The sequence below is a fragment of the Bos grunniens genome, chromosome 13 (genome assembly GCF_055505025.1).
Source record: "Bos grunniens cultivar Pamir isolate PY7600 chromosome 13, Bosgru_T2T1.0, whole genome shotgun sequence".
Taxonomy (NCBI): domain Eukaryota; kingdom Metazoa; phylum Chordata; class Mammalia; order Artiodactyla; family Bovidae; genus Bos; species Bos grunniens.
This window is the reverse complement of record NC_141177.1, coordinates 50,357,566-50,380,528: the sequence shown is the minus strand read 5'-3', so window position 1 is coordinate 50,380,528 and position 22,963 is coordinate 50,357,566. Positions and strand designations below refer to the sequence as shown.

The window sequence follows — 22,963 nt, the reverse complement described above, 5'->3', positions numbered from 1 at the left end:
ATCTATGGGCTGTTATTATTTCTAATATCTATCTATTTATTTGGCTCTACTGGGCCATAGTTGTGGTACACGGGATCTTTAGTTGCAGCCTGCAAACTCTTAGTAGCAGCATTCAGGATCTAGTTCCCTGGTCAGGGATCGAACCCCGGCCCCCTGCATTGGGAGCATGGAGTCTTAGCCTCTGGACCACCAGGGAGTCCCTATAGACTGTTGTTTTATTCATTTTCTTAGTGCTTCAGTCATGACAAGACTATTTTAGTTCTAGGTTCCTAAATCAACTGAATTCTGCAAGGATTTTCAGAAATACAGTATGTAGCCTGGCGAGACCTACCATACAAATAAATATTCAGCCAGTATTTTCAGAATTGTTAAACGTGGCTAAGTAGCTGTCATGGTCTATGGTGTGGTGAGGATCCCTGAGTGTGACACACCCTCCCAGGGCTCTGGGTCTTCCCATGAACTGCTCTCCTGGTCCAAGATACCTTTCTTCTCTTCTTTTTTGCAACCCTTGACCCATACTTAACCTACATAGTTTTTACCTTGATATTACCTCCTCCAAAAATCCTTCCCGAATGTTTTCATTAGAGCCGCTCCCCATGGATTGGGTGCCACTGCTGCCTGGTCCCAAATAGCCTGAGCTTTCATCCTCACACTTACTTCAGGTGTGGCACTTCCATCTATGAGTCCTGCTCCAACCACGTAAGCTCCTCTGGGAGTCCTGTGGGTGCTGAGTAATTGTCCTTTGTTTTTGTTGTTTAGTCACGAAGTCTTGTCCAGTTTTTTTGAGACCCCAGTGGACTGTAGCCTGCCAGGCTCCTCTGTCCATGGGCTTTCTGAGGCAAGAATACTGGAATGGGTTGACATTTCCTTCTTAGGGGGATCTTCCCCACCCAGGGATCCAACCCAAGTCCCATACATTGGCATTCCGGTTCTTTACCACTGAGCCATCAGGGAAGCCCCACTGAATAATAAGCAGGTACTCAGAGGACCCCTGAGGTCTCAAATGTTTGAGTCAGTAAATGCATCCTCTTAGTACAGGACTTGTAGGTGAATGTCTGCTACACAGAAGTGAGCTGTCAGTACTTGAGTTTGATGATAATTTTGGAGAACTGCAATCCCGTTTTCTCCTTTCCTTCTCCCCACCCCATCCGGGTGGTAGCTAAACCAGACTGAAAGATAGCACCTTGCTTCTGTGCCTTAAGCTAATAACAGTTCCCATCCAACCCAGTATTTAAGAAGTGATTATTTTTATTATGTGTCCCCTGGGGGAGAAAAGCGGAGGTACAGAGCATTTTTGGATCTCGGTGAATATTTTGAAATTTTGCTGCCAAACCTATTAAACCCACCGCAACAGTCTTTCGGGTTTTTAAAATATTCTGCTGGAGAGGGCTCTCTGGATACTCATTTTCGTGTGTAATATAAACCACATGGTAGTCATCACATCCATCTAAATACTCTTCTAATAGTTTTTCTAAAAAATTTGGGGGGGGGGTTGGCAGGAGTGCTGTAAGTCTTCAATAATTGTAAAAAGTTTTTCAGAGGACAAGTGTCAACCTATGGTTAAATAAGGTAAAGGTAAAAATAAGTGTCAACCCATGGTTACGTTGAAGCAACATTTTCTCCCAGTGCAGAAAAATCATCCAGCTCTCAAAATGTGAACTAGGTCTTGCTTTTATGTTTTTTTCCCTAAGGGTTACGGTGCCCGATAATTATTATTCCCTTTGCTTCGATGACAATAAACTTGACTGTTGGTCGATAAAAATGCACGGTGAAAAAATAAAACCACCAAAACCCTAGTTGGCGCAAACGTAGGACGCCTCCTGTTTACACTGAGCGCAATGATGGGAACTGACCCAGGATCCAAGCGGAGACGATCAAATACCGTCCAGAGTTTCCTTACACGTAAAGATAATGGCCGGTTAAAAAGTTCACTCAAAGTAGCATTCCGGCCCGAATGGCGTCTGTAGTTTCGTTATAAAACTTGAGACGCCGCGCCGGCAGGGGCTGGGGGCGCTCGCTCCCTCACCCAGGGCCCGGCCGCCAGCGCTGACAGGTGCCGGGGCCGCCGCCGCGCCGAGAGCCGGCGCGCGGTGGGGGCTGTAGCTTCGCTGCACCCTCGCCTGTCAGCCAACGGCGCTGGCGGGAGCGAGCGCGGGACGGCGGGCGCGCAGGGCGGGAGGCCGGCCGTGGTCCCCGGCGTCCGAGTGCCCCGCGCGCCGCCCAGACCCGGCCGGTCCGCCCGCGACCGCGGGGGCGGGGGCCGAGCTGCCGGGCGCGGGGGAGCGGGGCCGGGCGCCGGGGGTTGGCGGGACGCGCGCTCCGTGCCGGCGCCCGGCCTCGAGCCCGCGGCGCCCCCCCCCCCCCCCGCGTGCCCGCGCCGCTGCGCGATGCAGTGTGGGGAATGGCTGGGGTTGGCTGAAGAGCGCACAGTGGAGTTTTAATGTCCGCCATGTTGGCCATGGCGTATTGAGGAGAGCGAGCGAGAGAGGAGCGGAGCGTCTCGGCCTCCCACCTCCAGGCGGCTCTGAGTGCCCGGACGGCGGGCTCCGCGCTCCGCCCCTCCAGTCCCCGGCAGCGGTGGGCGAGTGGGGACCGAACCCCCGGTTCTCCATGATCCCGCTGGCCGGGGCCGTTTCCCCAGAGCGGAGAGGTATCTGCTGCGCCTGAGATGAGTAAACTGTCGTTTCGGGCGCGGGCGCTAGACGCCTCGAAGCCGCTGCCGGTTTTCCGCTGTGAGGATCTGCCCGACCTGCACGAATACGCCTCGATAAACCGGGCCGTGCCGCAGATGCCCACCGGAATGGAGAAGGAAGAGGAGTCGGTACGTGTTAACTCCCCTGTCCGACCCGCCGCCGGGCCCCGCTCCCTCCGCTGCCTGCGGCGGCGGCGGAGCGCAGACCCACACAAAATGGCCGCCATCTTCTCTCCGCCGCCGACTCCCGTCGCCGGCCGGGCCTTTACCCTGGGGCCCCCGGCCTCGCCCCCCGGCCGCCGCGGCCCGGCGAGGCCTCCTGTCGGGGCACCCGCCGACCCTGGCCCCTTGGACCCGGGGCCCGCGGAGTTCGGGCGCCCGAAAGGCACAAAGGGGTCACGTGACGAGGCTGCCGGCAGCCATTTTGTGGTCGGAGCGCTTGGGCTGGGCCTTGTGCATCCGGAGAGGGAGCGGGCGGGCGGCGGGGGGTGCGGCGGCCGGGCCGCGGAGGCCCTGCCTGCAGGCCTCCCGGCGGGCCGCTGGGTGGCGCTCTGGGGCCGGCTCGGCCTTCGCGCGCCGCCGGCGCCGGGAGCGCAGGTTCCGGGCGCTCGGGTGGCCGTGCTCTCTCGGCGGCCCGCAGGCTGGCGGGGCTGCGCGGCCCACGTGGACCCGCCGAGAGGCCGGGCGGGGGCGGCAGGCGTCCTGCAGCGGAAGGTCGGGGCCGGCGAGCCAGCCCAGAGCCGACCTGCGTCCTTCGTCCTCTTTCTGGGACTTTTGCATCCATTCCTCCGAGTCCTACTTAATCAGAGGGTTGTCAACTCCTGCTCCTCTTGACTTTTTCTTTGATCCTTGAGAACATGTTGCAGATTTTGAAGGGAACTCCGTGGCTCTTCTAAAGCCTGTGTAACTTTATTATTTCTTTTCCTAATAAAACTCTAAGTTCGCCTGATTGCTGGTTTCTCAACCTACGGGAGACAAGACCCAGTCTAAGTAGATGTTAACAGATCTCCGTTTAGAAAAAGGGTTCTTTCTTATCCATCACCGAACTCAAGTGGAGTGAAACCTTACCCGGGAGATGTTTTCCATGGGTGGGCTTCAGTGTTTAAATGTTGACAGCTCACAGACACTGTGTCGTAGTGTGGCTGTCCTTGGTCGTGGAAGTTGGGCTCAGACACAAGACTTCGTCTGTTTCCCCCAGATCCTTGTCGGTGTCGTTCGATGCCTTCTAAGGAATTGCATACCTTGGTTTTCAGGTTCAGCCACTTAAACAGGGGGCAGTGTGTTGACAGTTCAAGAAGTCGAGGAGTCGCTGGATTGGTACTACAATTTTGTGGTGGAAAACTATACTGTAATACCTCTGTTTGGTACTGTACGGAATTTTTTTAATGTAGAAATTTTGCTCTGTACTGTTGATTTTGAAAATAAAGCTGTTGAAACTGTTTGGGTTGTTCAACCTTTTAAAGTCAAAGAGTTGTGACAGTTGACTCTTCCTTCGGAGAGTAGTGTCCTTAGCGTGTGTAGTAGTTGAGATTGTCTAGACCTGACTCGGAGCACGTTACCTGTGAGACAGAATCTTCTAATTTCTTTTACTTGTTACCAACTTTGAGAGTAGAATGGTGCCGTTTGTTTATTTTTAAATAAGTGATTTGTTTTTAAAAATTAAAGTACTTGTGACTGCAGAATCTTGTCTTTTGGTTTTATTTTTGTTTCTTAAGTTTTACAAATAATGCTTTCAAGATGGGGGTGTCAGTGTTAAGACTGACCTGGAAATTAAGTTGTGGCTATTGTTTTGCCCCCAAGGAACTGCAGAGCTTTGATTAAAAACAGCACTACACAGTACACTTTAGAAACATACTGGTCTGGCTTCTTTGAACACTTTGGACTGTCTCAAGAGCCACAGCCTGAAATCAGAGCTGAGCCCAGCTGAAGTACCAAGGCTTATTAAATTTTTACAGATAATTTTCATTCACTGAAAGAATTTTGACGTTTATTATTTTCTAACATGTAGAGTCCATATTTTTTAGGGTTTTTTTTCCCCCCTCAGACTACCTTCTCCTATCATCCGTTTAGAATTTGTTTCACTTCACATCCAACCAAAACTATGACCAGTGAAACGGAGACCTCAGGAATAAATACTGAACAGAAGAATGTAAACAGTCCCAGGTGGAACAGCTGCTCTCCAGTCCTGCAGTTCATACCGGCCAGAGGAGGCTGTATAGCTCAAATCACAGTATTAAAAGTAGAATGTTGATATTGAAAACGTATACTACGCACAAATAAAGGTAACTGAATATTGAGTTAGCCTTGGAAAAACAGTCCTTTTGATAATTCACTAAAGAAGGATAAGCTTCTTATAAAGACAAAAGGTTAAAACAAACGTCTGCCTGTGATTGACACGTTAGTTAGGGTCAGGAGTTGATCATGAAAGATGGGACAGAATTAGATGAGAATAGTTTTGTGTGTGTCACCTTATGAAAATCGTCGTGTGGACCATACGTGGTAATTGTGAACGTATTTTGTTTCTGTGGTAAATGTGACGGAAATGCTAGGTCTAAACACAGAAAATAACACATTTTCATTTAATTTTTATATTATAAGCTGAATGCACTGCCTTAAGGCATATCTCTTAGTTTTTAAAAAACAACTTTTAAGTAGTAGGTCCCCTCCAAACATGAATTTTACTCAACGTTAGAACTTAGTTGTTTAGCTTTTTTTTTTTTTTTTTTTGATGAAGATTGAGAAATAATTATGGGGTCGCACAGGGTCAGACACGACTGAAGCGACTTAGCAGCAGCAGCAGTGAATTAATGGACTTGACTGAATCATAGATGCTGGAGATTTATTGTCTGAATTGGTATAATGTGATACCTTGTAACTTGTTACATCAAAAAATTAACAGTTGGTAAGGGCTTTGGTTTAATGAATAACAATTTTCAAGCCATAGGAAATCAATAGACTGTCAGCTCTAAATATGAAATAAGTCTCTTTGGGGTTAAAAGGGACAGAATTTAAATAGCAGGTCCAGAGGTTGCACGATTGTAATTTTTTAACATTTTAAGTTTATCATCTTCCAAGTAAGAAATGTTGTATACTACTTAGTGCTATGGCTTTACCTTTAAACGAAAGGATAGTTTTTCCAAGGTATTAGTACTATCGAATGTTTTTATTAAAAAGTTGACTTTTTTTGGTTCAAATTGGAGCTTTCTATTGTTAAAATTCTCCTTTATGGATACTTCTCATTTCACAAAGGACATTCTGAAAAAGGAGGTTTTAAAGTGATGCTCAGCACAGTGGAACTGCTTGGTTCCTCTAGTACGTTTTTTTTCCCCCCACTGGGATGCCAGATTCTGTGACTCTTACTGTAAGGGTGGAGGCTTAAACTCTCTTCTGTCTCCAAGACTGGTTCTGGTAAGATGTGTGATGTAATTAAGATGTTAATAGTGATCTAGCCTTGTTATTGTCCTACACAGCCACCTTTGGGACTGTTAGAAGTAGGATCCAGCCATCACAGGCCAACACTTAGATTTAGTAGGGTTCTCACCAGACAAAATAGTCTCAGACACTTATCTTTTCTTTCTTCAAACTGTTCTTACTGGCCCAGTATACAATGTTATTAAAATCAAGTTTATGAAGTAGCCAGGTAGGTATTTTTTGTTTTTAATTAGGGGTTAAATTGGGGGTAGGTACGTATCTTTCTTAAGAGGAAAAGTAGTCAAGCACTACATTTTCAAAACTTTATTTAAAAATCTATAGTTTTTCTATTTTATAAAAACAAATCACTGCGATAAGTTTAAAAGTTCGATTTCTCATTTTTTAAAAGAAACTGAGAATCCTATTTTCCTTTAAAATTTTGAAAACCAAAATTTCTTAGTCCTGAATCTAGATTCCTTTATTCTGTGCACTGCATTGGAAGTGAAAAGAAATATTTGAAATCTCAATTGCACTAGAAGCAAAGCTTAATTTTTATAGCTAGTTTGAATTAGAAAGGAATTGAGAATATTTGGGGTTTTTCCATTAAGTAGCAAATAATCAGTTAAAATCAAAGGTAACTGAGAAGCAGTAATAAAGTCTAGTTTCAACTTTCTGTCCTGCCCAAGATATTTTTGAATCAGCAACGTAGGAGGATTGAGAACTCCTACCTTCAAAAGGAGCCTCTTGAAAACTGTCAGGCCTGGTGCCTAAAGTCTTAATATTAGCTCTTGTTTCAGTGTGTGGTTTGATATTTAGGATTTTGGATTAGTATCATTTGTAATCAGACTTCATTTTTTCACAAAACAAGACTGAAAACTAATGGGCTTGCGCATCTAATGCTGTTTGATGGGTGCTTGTGACCTGTAATGAAGTTTGTACAGAACTATTACCCTTTCTGTTAATCAACAGCACTTAAAGTACCAGCTAACCAAAGGAGAGCTTAAATCTTTTAAATAAGGAATAATAATCAGGTTCATAAATTTGTGGCCAAGATTAGATATTAAACTAGCCATTCCTAATATTTTATCTAAAACAGATTAGGTTTTACTACATTATAGTCTGTAGTAGTAGTAATGGTAAAGTATTAGAGGATGTATATGTATGTAATGGCAAGAGTTCTATTTGATACATATGAAGGTGTGGATTCTTGACTTTGTGATTCAGTTTTTCTGAAAAGGGTATTCGTTATCAGTAGTTGGTTAAAACATAATTTTAAAGCAGAGGATAATGTTTTATGTCATGGAATGATAGTGTGGTTTGTGATTCTGTTTCTTAAAAGAAGACAACCCACAAGGAAATGAGAATTTTGTATTGTAACTTGGGAATGAAATTAATTCTGAGTCTCTAAGTGCAGAAGCAGTATTGAAAGGATGAAATATGCAGGCTGAACTAGATTGTGTCTTTTAAAGTAAGCTTTTGAACCCTTAAGGTGTGACTTAAATTAATATATTGCAACAACTGGATAAGTCAATTTGGGGGGACAGCACCAGGAAAACAAGTGATTCAGATGCTTTAGACAACTTATTTGAACTACTTTCAGTGAATTACTTGGAGTTATCTTGATCAAGTTTATTAAGGACTCTGACTGTAGGTAATGATTTTGAGAAATTGCAGCATTTTAAACAGCAGATACCCGACTTTGCACCTTTAAATATATGAACTGTATTTCATCCACCAGCCTCACTGTAGGTATATGAAAACCAAAAATAAAATTCATAGTTAATAAATCTACTGTGACCCATAATCTGTTTTCTCTTTAATTAATAGAGATATAATCATTTCTTTAAAAGATAAAGCCCTTCATTTATGTGTTGTTATAGAGATTATCTTTAAACAGTTGATTCAACTTTGGATATTCCTGGTGAGAGTTTGGGAATTTTGCAACAGATTATTAAAGCAAATCATTTTGGTTGAATTTCCTTTCAGTATAGCAAGTACTGGCTGAAGAAATATGACTCAGCCTTAAGAATAAGTCCAGGGGAAAGATAAGCTGAGGTTGAAAATGTTCTGTGGATGATTTAATATAGGTTCAGATCTTTTTCTATACTGGAATGAATTGATTATCAGAGAATCACAAGTACCAGTTGTATATCCTCTGAGAAGGATGCACTTTGACATTTGTGGCCTTTCACAAGTTGCTTAATCTTCCAGGATGAATTTCCATCTCTTCATGCTCCAACCTCTCCTGACCTACTTCCTGAGGGAGGTGGCTCTCAGGAGAGTCGGATGGTGTATGTGAGGATGCTATAAACACACGCTGCATTGCTACCAAATATTGACTGAGTACTCAGTGTGGCCTTGCTTTCCGTTGCTGTTCAGAACTACTTACATTTGTACAGTCTTTGTTTTTAGAATTGTCTAGTGTAGAAGTGTCGCCTGTCCCTAGAGAATTGTATGATATAGAAAGCTGTGTCTTTAAGTTTAGGTAATTATTAATTGGAGAAAGCATCAGACTGGGAGTTATTAGACCTAAGGCCTCATCCCACTTCCCACTGTGTGCACATGTGTGTGTATATGTACTCTTGAGTTTGTATGCTCTCGTGCACCTGGGTTTTCTTAACTGCAAGATGAAGTACGGCTCTGATAGTTTCCTGTGATAATGGGTATATTACACTATCCCTGCACTAGATCCGTTTCCATATGCATTTTATAGTAATCATTAATTTTTAAAATTAGTTGATGGCTTCATTTGCACACATAAACAGTTTACACAGAAGTAAAAGTAGTCTGTGTACATGGGTAATTAGTTCCAGTTTAGTTTAGAAAGCTTGTGTTTTAAAGGACCTAATATAAGTGAGTGCAGAACACTTCCTGTTACGAGAATTTGAAATTAGAGGCAGAATTTTGTATTGATGGTTTCAAATTCATGCTTTTACTGTAAAAGTAATTACTATAGAGTAATAGAGTCTGAAAGGGAAAGAAAATATAAATATGGCTTTTTTGAAGTATATTATACAAAGACTTAAGAAAATATAGATAAATCCATTTTCATTTACTTTTCAGAGTGCAAATATTTATTGTGCGCTTACAGTGAGCCCAGGACTGTGACAGGTCCTGTGGATCCAACAGTGAACAAACAGTTATCTTTCTCATGGATCTTGTGTTCTAGCGTGCAGGCTCTTTGAGGGTGGAACTTTGTGTCTGCTTTATTCATGGATGTATTTTCAGCACCTGAAATCATGCCTGGCGCATAGTAAGTGTCTAGTCTTCGTTTAATTGAATGACTGAATTCTAATAGGAAGACATAGACAAAAAGCAAATGAGTAAAAGTGGCAGTGGATCAAGACGGTACAGAGTTTCTGATGGAAGGAGGAGAATTCTGTGCTTGAGAGGGTCAAAGAATGGGCCCTGAAACTTGACGAGGGAGGAGCCAGCCCTCTGAAGATCTGAAGGAGAACATTCCAGACAGACCTGAGGCGCAGGGCACACACGGCCAGTTCAGTGAGGGCAATGTGGAGAGGGTCGAGGAGTGTGAGCCAAGGGCCCAGAGGCAGTCGGGCCCATTTCTGGTGAGTTATTACAGGCGACTATACTTCCCTGGTGGCTCAGATGGTAAAGCGTCTGCCTACAAGGCAGGAGACCTGGGTTCAATCCCTGGGTGAGGAAGATCCTCTGGAGAAGGAAATGGCAACCCACTCCAGTACTCTTGCTTGGAAAATCCCATGGACGGAGGAACCTCTGCTGCAGTCCATGGGTCACAAAGAGTCAGACACGACTGTGTGACTTCACTTCACTTCACACGGAGTTTGGATTGTTTTGAAATGAAGTAATAAGCCTCTAGAGAGTTTCAGACAAGGGAGGACATGATCTGAATTCTGTTTTTCAAGGTTATTGTCACTGTCGTGTGCAGAATGAGTCGTTCTGGGCAAGAGTGGCTCTGACCTAGGTGGTGGTAGGGAAGAAGAGACATGGATGGACTTAGAGGCACATTTTGAAGGTAGAACCAGCAGAGCTTGGCTGACAGATCAGAATATACTAGATGGAGAAAGAGAATCAAGGATTCAGTTCAGTTCAGTCACTCAGTCGTGTCCAACTCTTTGCAGCCCCATGGACTGCAGCACGCCAGGCCTCCCTGTCCATCGCCAACTACCGGAGTTTACTCAGACTCCTGTCCATTGAGTCTGTGATGCCATCCAACCATCTCATTCTCTGTCGTAATCCCTGATTTTTACCTTAAGCAGCTGGGTGGATGGGTGATTAGGTGGCTTACTGAGGGAGGGAAAAATGCAAGAGGGAGGGTATGTGAAGGATGGAGTTACTCAGTTTGCAGTGCCTCTTATTCATATTTAGTTGCCTGTGCAAGAATGTAACACTGTAGAGCAGTCTGCACTGCAGGTACAATTCAGATATCATGGGCTGTACTATCAATCTGAAAGCCTTTGGGATGTGGGTGTTTCTTAAAACTGCGTTGAGGCTCAGAGGAGAAGCTCTTAGAGAATTAGGAAGAAAGTGAGTCTAAAGCTGTGTCAAGAAGGCAGGACATTCGTCAACTATGGCCACTGAGAAGATGAGTGAGGGGGAAGTGACCATTTAACCTGATATATGCCATTGGCCTATCTTGATAGTGTGGTTGGAAGGAAATCGTGATTGGGACAGAAGAAATACTGTAAGGTAAAGGATCAGTGCAAGTTTGGATGACTCCTTGGAATAGTTCTGCTATGAGAGGAGCTGAAAAAATGGCTGGGGAGGGGATGGGGAAATCAACAAATGATTTTTTTAAAAATGAGTTCCAAAGTTCCAGTGGACAGAAACCAGGGAAGCAAAGCTGAGTCCTCCATTGCACCGGCCACTCCCTCAAGAGTTCCCAGGCCACAGGAAAAGGTCTACAGAGAGGTCCCTGGGCTCTCCAGCTGAAAAGCGATCTGAGCCTGTCTGCGGGGAAGCAGCTGGAAGGGAGGAGGGACGTTCCTGGGACCTCATGTGGGGCAGGGAGTTGGGTCCTCACTGACCAGAGTGGAAAAGATCTAAAGCAGAGGGCGTCCGATACAAGTTCCCAGAGGGCCGTTCCCTTAGCAGCAGGGCCAAGTGAGCTCTTGACTAAACTGTTATGCACTCACCCTAATAAAGACCAAACACTATCCTCAAAAAGAGCCAACTAATTTCAGATAACTGTGTCCCAGAAGAAAGCCCCACAGTGCTTAAAGGAATACTAGAAGATCCTACAGCATAAAATAAATGTTTGGTGTCCATTGAAAAGAAAACCACCAGATATGCAAAGAAGCTGGAAAAGCTAATAACTAAGGAGGAGTTAGTCAACAAAAAGAGATGTAGAAGTAACCCAGATAATAGAATTAGTGAACAAAAATGTTAAAACAGCTATTATAAATAAGTTATTAGAACGAATACAATAGTTGGACTGATGTCTTTAAAAAGAATAAGATAATCCTATTTCCTCTTCTGTTCAAGGGCTTTGTTCATAAAAACTGTTTACTGTCTTTCCCTAGATTAATTTCTTGGAGGGATTGGTCACTGATTAGAGCAGAAGTACTTTTTCCTTTTTAGAAGTAAGAAAGGATGTGGTACACCGGTTTGAGCATTGGCAGTGGGAGGATGGGGGTGTTTTTCCTATGATTCTTTTTTCTTTATGATGTATGAGGTGAGCTCATCACCTCAGAGTGAGGGAGCCTGTGAGACAAAGGTGAGTGTGAGATGCTCACTTACTAGAGAAATGTAACAAGACTGATGAATCAGCTGGGGGCTCAGTATTTGTGATCATTTAAATTGAGACCAGTCCACTCACTTGGGAATATAATTCAGATATTCAACTCGAGTTCAAGACTAAAGTAGGTATATAATAAGGTTCTTCTACAGTTGAGGTTTGCCCCACAAGTACAAAGGAGGGGAAAAGAGGGATGAGGAGATTACCCATGTATGTGAGATAGATAGCACGATAGACCTGGGGTCTGAACTGGGGAATGAGGGAAGAAGACCTCAGGGAGCTGGTGCAGGCTGGGGAAGCGCAGGATGCCCTGGAACAGCGTTGTTGGGAGGAGGCATTCTGGAATGAGTGAGACTTAAGTCAGGATGGTGGCAGTTAGAGTAAGATGCTTGAACTTAGATTTCACAGGTATCACAGTTACTGGTTAAGGCAGGTCTGGAGGTAACAACCACAGGAGGGGGGACTGAGAGGGCATAGAGGAAAAGTAAGTCACTGAGGGTGAGAGGGTCATGATAGGTGTATCATCCATCCCTAAGGATGATGCCCCCGAGGTGGGGGTGGTTGAGAAGACGACCCTGAGCTCTGTGACAGCACAGGGTGGATGCGGCTATTCCGGGAAGGAGTGATGGTGTGAACATCTGAGGGGTTATGGTTTCTGGAAGGACAGCAGAGAGGCAATGGGAGGCAAGGAGGACCTTTACCCATCTATGCATGTGTGGGACATAGGGAGATAAACAGCTTCTGCTTGGAAGGGCTTCAGCCTAAAAATAGGGCGAGAAGAGGAGGGAAAGTTGAAAGAACTTGAGACTGTAAAGCGTTTACCTACCAATAAATCTTAATTCTAGAGAACAGATTCGAAGTTTGGGAGTGTGGGGAAGATTGGGTTAGATGAGGGGACATTAGCTGAAAATGGTGGTAAAAGCTAGAGTGATGCTGCTGAGTCTTGAACTCGGTTGGTAATGGATGTGAACAATGATGGGCTTTCTCCAGCCAACATCAGATGCACAAAATACCTTCCTGCAGGGACTTCCCTGCTGGTCCAGTGGCTAAGACTGCACTCCCAAGGCAGGGGGCCCAGGTTCCAGCCCCAGTCAGGGAACTATGAATAGATCCTGCGTGCCACAACAGTCTCACGTGCTGCAACTAAGACCCAGTGCAGTCAAATAAATATTGTTTTGAAAATGCCCTTCTGCAACTAGAGATGGGGTTAGAGCCCAAGGAGGGGTTGGCCCTCTAGGTAGACGCCGGTGCTGGATGAGCTTCGAGGCCTGTCACTCTTGCTGCATGGTTGTGTAAAAATAGCTGAAAAACAGTTCTTCTGTTCAGCACGCTTGTTTCAGGACCCGGGAGATGGGCCTTAACTGTTGTTACTGAACGTCTGAGAACTCTCCCTCCTCTGCAGTGCTTCTCAACATTGCCATTTGCTCACCCTCAGAACATTCTGGAAAGTCATGGGGATGCTTGTGGTTCATTTTTAAAAATGTTTAGACATTTTACTTTTTACCAGTTTTTTATTGAAGCATCATTGATGTACAGTGTTGTGTTCATTTCTGCTGTACAGCAGAGTGACTCAGTTTTGTGTATATACACACACATTCTTTTTTTATATATTCTTTTCCATCATGGTTTTTCATAGGATACTGCATGTAGTTGTCTTTGCTCCACAGATTTTCAGTTATTGAGGCTTCTTTACGTACATCCATGCATTTGAATCTAAGAAAATCTTTTAAAAGATTAGGATATCTTTTAATTCTGAAGGGTTTGTAATTGCTCTTTAACTGGTCTCCCTACTCTAGTTTTCAAATTGACACCCCCTGAAAGTTGTCAAGGTGGTGTTTTTAAATGTGAGTCTGGTTGTCATTTCACTGTCCAAAATTCTTATATTGCTCCTTTTTCTGATAGAATAAGATGCAGAAACCTTTTAGTGGAGTTCCCTGGGCCCTGCGTGTTCTGACCACTCTCTACATTTCCAGTCTTCTTTCCCTTCCTTCAGCCCTGGAGTAGTTACTGCTGCATAACAGATTACTTCCAAACTGTTTCACAGTGTCTGAGGACTGGGAATCTTAGGAGCAGCTCATGTAGGTGATGCTGGCCTGGGGTCTTTCATAGAGTCCCAATAAAGCTGTTGATCAGGGCTGTAGCAGGCTTCCCACGGAGCAAGGGGACCCGAGAGAGAACACAGTCCTCTGTGACCTAATTTTGGAAGTTACACACCATCACTTGTGTCTCATGCTGTTGGTCACAGACCAACCCTGGAGAGTGTAGGGGGCGGTCATTGGAGGCCGGCTGCCACAGCTGACCACATGCAGAATATTATTGCTCCCAATGTCCCCAAAGTCTCGTCCCATTATAGCATAAGGATCTCATCCAGATTGGTTTCAGGTACAGTTGAGCTTCTCAAATGTAATTTTTTCAGTGTCTCAAGTACAAATCCCTCTCAACCTGTACTGCTAAAGAGTCATCTGCTCCCCGCCCTCTGCCACCACCAGTATACAGTATTGGGTCAGACTTGGGGTACAGAATGTCCCTATTCAAGGGGAGGCAGAGGGTGGGGCTGGTAGGCACCAGGAGTCTCTGGTCCTCAGCATTGCTGCAATCCAGTCAGGCAGGTGATGGTAATTCCTTGCTTGAATGCCAGCTCCTGGGTGTGATTCATGCTCTCAGTTTTGCCCTTGGGGCATTTGGTTCACCCTTTGTTTATCCTGAAGATAAAACATGTTTGTTTGCTACTGAGTTTTCTTAACCTGCTTCCTATCAAAATTTTAGGACTCTTAACGGCCTTTTTTCATTTTGTATTGTCTCTTGTTTCCATTAAGTCAAGCTGGTAATGTTTCTGTGTTTATAATTATTTTAAAAACTTGTGGATCTTATATGAATTTCATTGGAGTCTGTTCCATTGATTGAAGGCCGCACCCATGAACTTGTATGTGATAAGCCTTTTTCTGCCTTGAGCTCCCGCTGCTAGAAAACACCCTTAAGCTTCCTAAAAGCCTTGTTGTTTGATTGAGAGAATCTTTGAAGCAGTTCCGTTTAGCAGTGTTTTGTCTGGCCCAAATGGTACTCTAAGACACCATCTTTGATCTTTCTGAGGCCTTAACAAAATATTGTATAGTCGCTCCCTCATCGTAGTTTTTAGAGCATGTTTTTCTGTAAGTGCCCTGCATTTGATCTTGACTCAGGATCCATTTCTGAATAGGAGCACTGTTTGTAGTCTGGGGAGACTGCACACAGTCCAAACCATCCAATCCTGGCTCGTTCTTAACTGTTCTTCATTTAGTTTATCTCTTCTCTCTCTCCTTTTCAGCTGTATGTAGCAGGAGAACAAGGCAGCACTTGGAGCTCTCTGGTGGAAACCTCAGCTAAATCACCTGGTTTCTAGTAACGTTCACCTCACCTTGTGAAACCCCGTGGGCCTTTTATTAGCAGCAGCTTCACTAACACTGTCCTCGAAGACCGTGGTCTGATGCCAGACCATTTCAACAATTTAGATTTGTGTTACTCAGTGAGGACACTGCGTATCAACACATGTGTTCGCTGTCTGTTGCTGCATAACTGCTGATCTGGAATTTAGCCATTTACAAAAGCAAACACTAATCTCGGTTTCTGAGGGTCTGGAATCTAGGAGCAACTTTACCAGGTGGCTCTGGCTCATCCTCTGCAGAACCTAGTAGAGGTTGCAGTCATGACCCAGGCCCTGACACCTAGCTCCTCCCAGAGCCGATGATCCAAAAGAAAGTGTGCCAAGGTGGGTAGGAGAGCCCCAGAAAGAATCTGCCATCTTATCACCCTGTCCTGGAAGTGACTGCCAGCACTGTGCCACACGCTGTGGGTCACACAGACCAGCGCTGGCCCCGTGTGGGGTCAGGGGGATGTGCATCGGGGCAACTTGGAGACTGCTGCTCAGGATACTGTGCTCCATGTTCTCTGAGGTCCGCACTCCTGCCTTTGCTCACACTGCGCCTCTTGACCCCCACATACCTTTCCTGGCCCCATATTTATTCAGCTTTATGAAGCCCTCTTGACTCACCCTTCCTAGGTGACGTCACCTGGAATTTTAGAAAGCAAATTCACTTATATGTTTCTTTTACTGCACTTGAAGCCCCTGGAAAGAAGAAACAGTATTGTATCTCAAAAACTTAATATCCTGTGGCACAAATGTTTCCTTAATTTATGTTTATATAGTTCTGGAAAAAATCCAGGTACTTTATGATTATTTACATTCTAAAATGATAGTCAGATACCCGCCTTAACTGCCTTTGAGCTTTTGGAGTAGGCTAATAAAAGTAGGATTTAAGTTATGGTTTTGGTGTTTTTCTCTTAAGATCAAGAGGACACGAGACATTCTGCTGCTGCCAAGTTGCTTCAGTCATGTCCAACTCTGTGCAACCCCTTAGACGGCAGCCCACCAGGCTCCTCCGTCCCTGAGATTGTCTAGGCAAGAATACTGGAGTGGGTTGCCATTTCCTTCTCCAATGAGACATTCTAATGATCCAAAATTTTAAGCCAGAGAAATTGTCATGGCCTTTCCAAAGTAAATTTTGTGAAATATCTGCTAAAAGTACTCATTTTATATTGTGTTGATGTATCAAATATTTGTAAACTTACGCTTATGAAGTATAATGCTAAATATTATGGGGTCCACAGACATGTCTTTTTGTTTAAGGAACTTATAGTTCATATGGTAAATAAACCATAATCTGAGGCAATCTTTTTAAGTCTCTGTATCTATTTTTACTTTGGATATTTTGTGTGTTATCACTCAGAGTCTAATAAAACCATGTGAGCCAACTTCTAACATTGAGTTCCTGAAAAGTCATCTTTTTTTCTTCCCTCTATTTGAAGTAAAGATAGGTAGAATCTTGCAAAAATCAAAAGTATTTTACTCTAAAGTTTTTACATTACAATTCTTTCTCTCAGATGTGAAAGTGTCTTGAGAACCAAAATTTTGGTAGCAATTATCTTATTACCTTCTCTGAATTTCCTTTGTCATCTATCATAGTGATATCTTGTTAGATGTGAAAATTCTGTATGAATTTTTTTGCCTCGGTGAATTTTTCCTTTGTAATGCAATTCCAATAAAGTAGAAAAGCTTTTTTTTTCTGTATACCAGGAAATATCATAGAATCAATTCCATAAAAATGTATTCCTTGATTCCTTTGTCTTGTGTTTTTCTGTATATCAGCTTAAAACATCTGTGAGTTCTACTTTCTTGTCTGAACTTTTATACTGTGATTTTGTGGAATATACTTCAGAAATTCCTCCTGTCTTTTTGTAGTGATGAAACATTTTTGTTAAGTTGTTTTGTTTGTTTATTTTGGCTGCACTGGGTCTTGGTTGCCGCGTGTGAGCTTCCTCTGGTAGCGGTGGGCAGAGGCTCCTCTCCCGTTGTGCTGCATGGGCTTTTCACTGCAGTGGCTTCTCTCATTGCAGAGCACGGGCTCCAGGCCCGTGGGGTTCAGTAGTTGCAGCACAGGAGCTCCTTGACTGTGGCTTGCGGGCCCTGGAGCCTTCAGGCTTCAGTAGTTACAGTGTGGGCGCTAGAGCACAGGCTCGGTGGTGGTGGTGCACGGGCTTCGTTGCTCTGTGTCGTATGGAGTCTTCCTGGACCCGGGGTCACACTTGTGTCCCCTGCATTGGCAGGTGGGCTCCTGTCCACTGCGCTGCCGGGGAAGTCTCCTGTTCTGTTTTTCTTGAAGACGAACAGAATATAGGATTATTGTCTGAATGATAGGGTTAATATTTTTTCCCTAATCTTACTATTTTTAGGACTAGGTTTTTCCCCCTATAAAATTTCTCAGTTGAACCTTATTAATTCTTTCTCATATCTAAAGCTCTTATTTCTTGAGGATGCCTTACACATTTTATTACTAGCAAGAAGCCGATTTTAGAACTATAATGTCCCTTTTTCTGCACCCAGCCATTTAAAATCCTTCCTGGATTAAATCTTACATTTGAATTTTTAAAATCTGTGACTTCTAAGATTCTGGTCTAGAAAGTTTTCACTAATTAGCCTGCCTTATTTGGGAAATAATGGAATGTGTGTATCTTTTAAAAGCATTTCTGGGGCCTGTTGGTGATATAAGTATGTTATGCTAGCCTTATCATATTGGTATTATTTGACTAAGTTTAATGTGTTTGAATTTATTGTGAATCAGAGTGGAGAAATTAGAGAACTAGGATGAAAGGTCAGATAGGTTAGCAAGAGTTTAAATTATTTTGAATAAAAATTCCAGTTGTAGTAGTGGTATTTAATTTCCTAAATAGCTGACGTTATCATCATCAATGTGAAGTGAGTGAAAGTCGTTCAGTCGTTTCTGACTCTGCGACCCCATGGACTGTACAGTCCGTGGAATTCTGCAGGCCAGAATACTGGAGTGGGTAGCTGTTCCTGTTCTCCAGGGGATCTTCTCAACTCAGGGATCGAACCCAGGTCTCTCGTATCGGAGGTGTATTCGTTACCAACTGAGCTCAAGGGAAGCCCAAGAATACTGGAGTGGATAGCCTATCCCTTCTCCAGGGGATCTTCACAACCCAGGAATCTAACTAGGGTCTCCTGCATTGCAGGTGGATTCTTTACCAGCTGAGCCACCAGAGAAGCCCATCATCTTCAATGCTGCTTTCTAATTCAGGGTCCTAACATCCCTTGCCTAGATTTCAGTAACTCCCTAAAAAGTTTTCCCAAAACCACAGTTCTCCCTTCCCAATATTCTTAACTGAGCCAGTGGTCCTTTGTAAACTGGAATCTTCCTGTGTCACTTCCTGCTAACACCCTATGAGGGGTTTTCATTGCTCTGAAAGTGGCTTATCTTCGAGGCCTTGTGAAATGTGGTCCTTGCCTCCGTTTTGTCCTTCCAGAGCCTTCAAGTTCACTCCAGCCATAGGATCACTTCTCATTTATTCCCAAGTACTGAAACATTATTCCTCTATAATGGGTTTAGTAATCCCACTGATCCCTCAGATCTAAATTCAAGGTCACTTCCTTAGCTGTCTACTCATTAGGGTAGTTCTGTTACATGCTACATGTTATGTGTTACATAGTATCATTCACAGCAATTCCCTTTTGTAAACTTCCAGGCCACTTATGGAGATCCTTGATTAGTCTGTAGCTCCTGACTCTGAGCTCAGGATACCTTCAGTATTGGAGCTTAATGCTGCCATTATTTGTTGAGTGAATCAATGGATTGACATGTTACTAACTTATTCATATGTTTCTAGTGGAGTCTGTCCAGAGCTGTGTTTAGAGATAGGAATATAATTCACATTGTAATTTAGAACTACTTGAGGATCATGATGGTTCTGGCTTCCCTGGTGGCTCAGTGGTAAAGAATCTACCTGCAATGCAGGAGACATTGGTTTGATCCCTGGGTCAGGAATTGGAAACCCACTCCAGTGTTTCTGCCTAGGAAATCCCATGGACAGCGGAGCTTGGAGGGCTACAGTCCATGGGGTCATGAAAGATTTGGATACAACTTAGTGACTGAACAACAATAAATAATGGTTCCATCAAATTCTTCTGCCGTGTAATTACTGTATGACCAGGCAAGGCACTTAAAATCTGTGACTTAACTGTAGATGTCCTGTTTATCATTTGTAGAAGGAACTTGAACTAGTTGATCGGTAAGCTTGCCTCTGACTCATGTTCAGTGGTGGTAGGGGTTGCCTCCATTTATCAGACAGCGCCGTGAAGTCTCAGTGGCATTATTACAGAGATGGACTGTAACTCTGCACTGCCTCCTGGGTTGATTTAGGGGTCCTGTTCTGTGGGCCTTCTTTCCAGGATCCAGCTGACAAGATAGCCTCCATTCCCAATATTGCTGGACACCATGCTGGAGGAAAGAGCTCTGGAAGGTCTCATATCTTGTATCAGTTATTCATATGCTCTGGTCGGAAGCCAGACGTGAGGTTCTGCGTCACCTCAACTCACAACTTGTTGGCCAGAACAAGTTACATGGCTCCTTCTAACCATATGGTTGGCCAGGAAATGCAGTCCTACCATATGACCAGATGGCAAAGAACAAAATGATTTGGCAAACAACAGTCATGACAGATCTGCCCTTCTGGCCAACCAAATATTTGGATCACTGTCCTTCCCACAGACAAGATATACTCATCTCTTCCTCCCTGAGCCCGGCTGGAAAGTCCCGGCTAGACAGCAAAAAAAGCTCATAGTGGTAGGATTTCCAGGTGTCCTACAGTTCTGTAGATCAGGCTTAGATGTGCTTCCCCTTGGCCTGGCGGTCTGTGAGTGAAAAGATGGTCTGCACCTCCTCCCCCCGCCACACACACACACATCCAGTGTACGTGGGAATAACAGTAACGCCCCACTTTGGATAATGGAAACACAGCAGTTCCTGATCCCTAGAGTCCCACCTAGCTGGCTTTATAAGCCTCTTCTGCTGTATGTGGGGAATGTGCTTGTTTAGGTGCCAAGTGCAGCTCCTAGAGTGGCTTCCAGTCTGTTGGCTTGTGTGGCTCTTGGCATTGACATCTGGGGAGACTTCCTTTCTTTCCATCATCTTCCCTGAAGTAGATCTACTTCAGCCTCCTCTGAAGTAAATACTGGAAAGTAAGCCCTTTGGGGGCCAAAGTGCTTCAAAGCCTGCTTCCTGCCCATGGACGGTAGGAGACCCGATTGTACTTTTGAATCGTTGATTATTAATCTGGGCTCGTGATTTTTGCTTGCTTGTTGGCAGCGCAGCTTGTAGGCTTGTAATGTTTCGTTTAGCTCAGTGTGCAAGATGGCCTGTCCTCTCAGGTCTTTACTGGTGTCTCTGTCCCTTGAATGTCAATCCCAGAAACCTGTTGCTTTTGCTGGAAGAGCCACATCCTTAGTGTCTGTCTCTGTCTTTCTCCTCTGAGCATTTTGTTCAACTGAAAGCACTGCCTGTGTTTCCAGTTTTAACTAGGTCTCTGCTCTGAGACTCTAATCCATTCATGTTTTAACTGTGGGTATCTAGAGAATTCCCTGGACAGAGGAGTCTGGCAGGCTACAGTCCGTGGGATTGCAAACAGTTGGACACAGCTGAGCGACTAACACTTTTTTCACACGTCAGGGCCATACCTTGCTTTGAACCTTACCCTCTTTTTGTTAATCAAAGGCCTTCTCTTGATTTTTTGATTTACTGTTTAAGTTGAGAAGCAGTCTTCAAACACTGCAATTTCTCAAAATTTTGGTCTCTTCTCTTTGATTCCTCCTTACAAACTGGTCAGGTTTTTTAATTTATTTGTTTAGTGTAATACCAAACCCAGAGTAACCAACTCACCATTTTAACGTCCAGGTTTTTTAACCTCTTTCCCTAGAGTTGTTGTTTAACTGCTAAGTCAAGTCCAACTCTTTTGTCACCCCATGGATTGTGGCCCACCAGGCTCTTCTGTCCATGGGATTTCCCAGGCAGGAATACTGAAGTGGATTGCCATTTCCTTCTCCAGGGGATCTTCCTGGCCCAGAGGGAAAAAAACCCCATCTTCTTCATTGGCAGGCAGATTCATAACCACTGAGCCATCAGGAAAGCCTAGAACAGGCTTATTAATTAAATGATCTGCTTTGCAAGCTATGATAACTTGACTTTTACCAAATATTTGTACTGTTTACTAAGGAGCACCACCTTTCCAGTGTCTGAGAAGTTTCCCTGCTTCCTGACTCCCAAGCTAATGGCACATATTTTAGTCTTTATGTTATAACAGTAGCCCACTTTTGAGACCAGTGTACGTCAGTCAGGATACCCAGGTTATGATGGGTATACAAACAGCTTCAAAGTTTAGTTCTTTTTTGTGTCCCATTTTGTCACGGGTCAGCTGGGGAACCAGGCTAGTGCACAGACATCTTAAACAGGGTGACAAGTGGGAGGAGTGCTGTGAAAAATTTGCATCCTCCACCAGTAGTTAAATACTCTGGACCAGAAGTAGCGTAAAAGTCACTTTGACTCACAACTCAATAGCCAGAATTAGTCACCTAGCCCCAGCACGTACAGGAGGGCCAGAAAGCATGATCATACTGTGTACCTCGGAAGGCAGCCAGAAACGACTTGATGTCCAAAACTAAAGGCTGTTACACGTTCGGTGGTCATCTTTGAAAATAAAAGGATATGTATTACAGATTACGTCCTATAACTCCCTGCATTTTTGGCAGCTCACTGGCTCCATGTTTAGAAGACATTTGTGAAGACAAAGCTGTAACTCCAGCTGGCCCTGTTGTATCTTTTCTGAGTGTAAGGTCTAGTCTGTCCTTCACTCTTTTAAAAAGGAAGTTTTGCATTCTGACCATATTCATCAAATTATAATACAAATATCTCACTAGAAGGCATGTTTTGCTTGTCATGCTCTGATTGAAATAAACAAATTCCTAATTAATTTCAGGTGCACACCGGTCCTCTGGTGCCATTTACTACTGGCAAGTTAATTTGCCTTTTTTCAGTTCAGTTGGTCAGTCGTGTCCGACTCTTTGGACTGCAGCACACCAGGCTTACCTCTCCATCACCAACTGCTGGAGCCTACTCGAACTCTTGTCTATCTTGTCGGTGATACCATCCAACCATCTCATCCTCTGCCGTCCCCTTCTCCTCCCGCCTTCAGTCTTTCCCAGCATCAGGGTCTTTTCCAACCAGTTGGTTCTTTGCATCAGGTGGCCAAAGTATTGGAGTTTTAGCTTCAGCATCAGTCTTTCCAATGAATATTCAGGATTGATTTCCTTTAGGATTGACTGGTTTGATCTCTTTGCAGTCCAAGGGACTCTCAAGAGTCTTCCCCAACACGACAGTTCAGAAGCTTCAATTATTCAGCACTCCACCTTCTTTACAGTCCATCTCTCACATCCATACATGACTACTGGACAAACCATAGCTTTGACTAGACGGACCTTTGTTGGCAAAGTAATGTCTCTGCTTTTTAATGTGCTGTCTAGGTTTGTCATAGCTTTTCTTCCAAGGAGCAAGTGTCTTTTAATTTCATGGCTGCAGTCACCATCTGCAGTGATTTTGGAGCCCAAAAAAATAGTCTTTCACTGTTTCCCCATCTGTTTGCCATGAAGTGATGGGACCAGATGCCATGATCTTAGTTTTCTGAATGTTGAGTTTTAAGCCAACTTTTTGCCTTTTATAAAGTTAAAAAAAAAAAAAAAAATGACTACCTATGTGTCTGCCACA

At 44.1% G+C, this 22,963-nt stretch overlaps 1 protein-coding gene across 9 annotated transcripts in view; it reads left to right on the top strand.

Moving 5' to 3' along the window:
• The window catches only part of EPC1 (enhancer of polycomb 1), a 97,761-nt gene that overhangs the window by 27,946 nt on the left and 46,852 nt on the right, over window positions 1-22,963 (top strand). For 4 of the 9 annotated variants that reach the window (XR_015139555.1, XR_015139556.1, XM_086334107.1 and 1 more), the window contains exon 1: window positions 2,427-2,821. The exons of the other annotated variants lie outside the window; for them this stretch is intronic. Coding sequence is in view for 2 of the 4 variants with exons in the window: in XM_086334107.1 (XP_086190233.1) it covers window positions 2,669-2,821 (153 nt within the window). In the remaining 2 variants the exon portion in view is untranslated. Of the gene's footprint in view, window positions 1-2,426; window positions 2,822-22,963 lie in introns of those variants that run through there. 9 annotated transcript variants of the gene reach the window in all.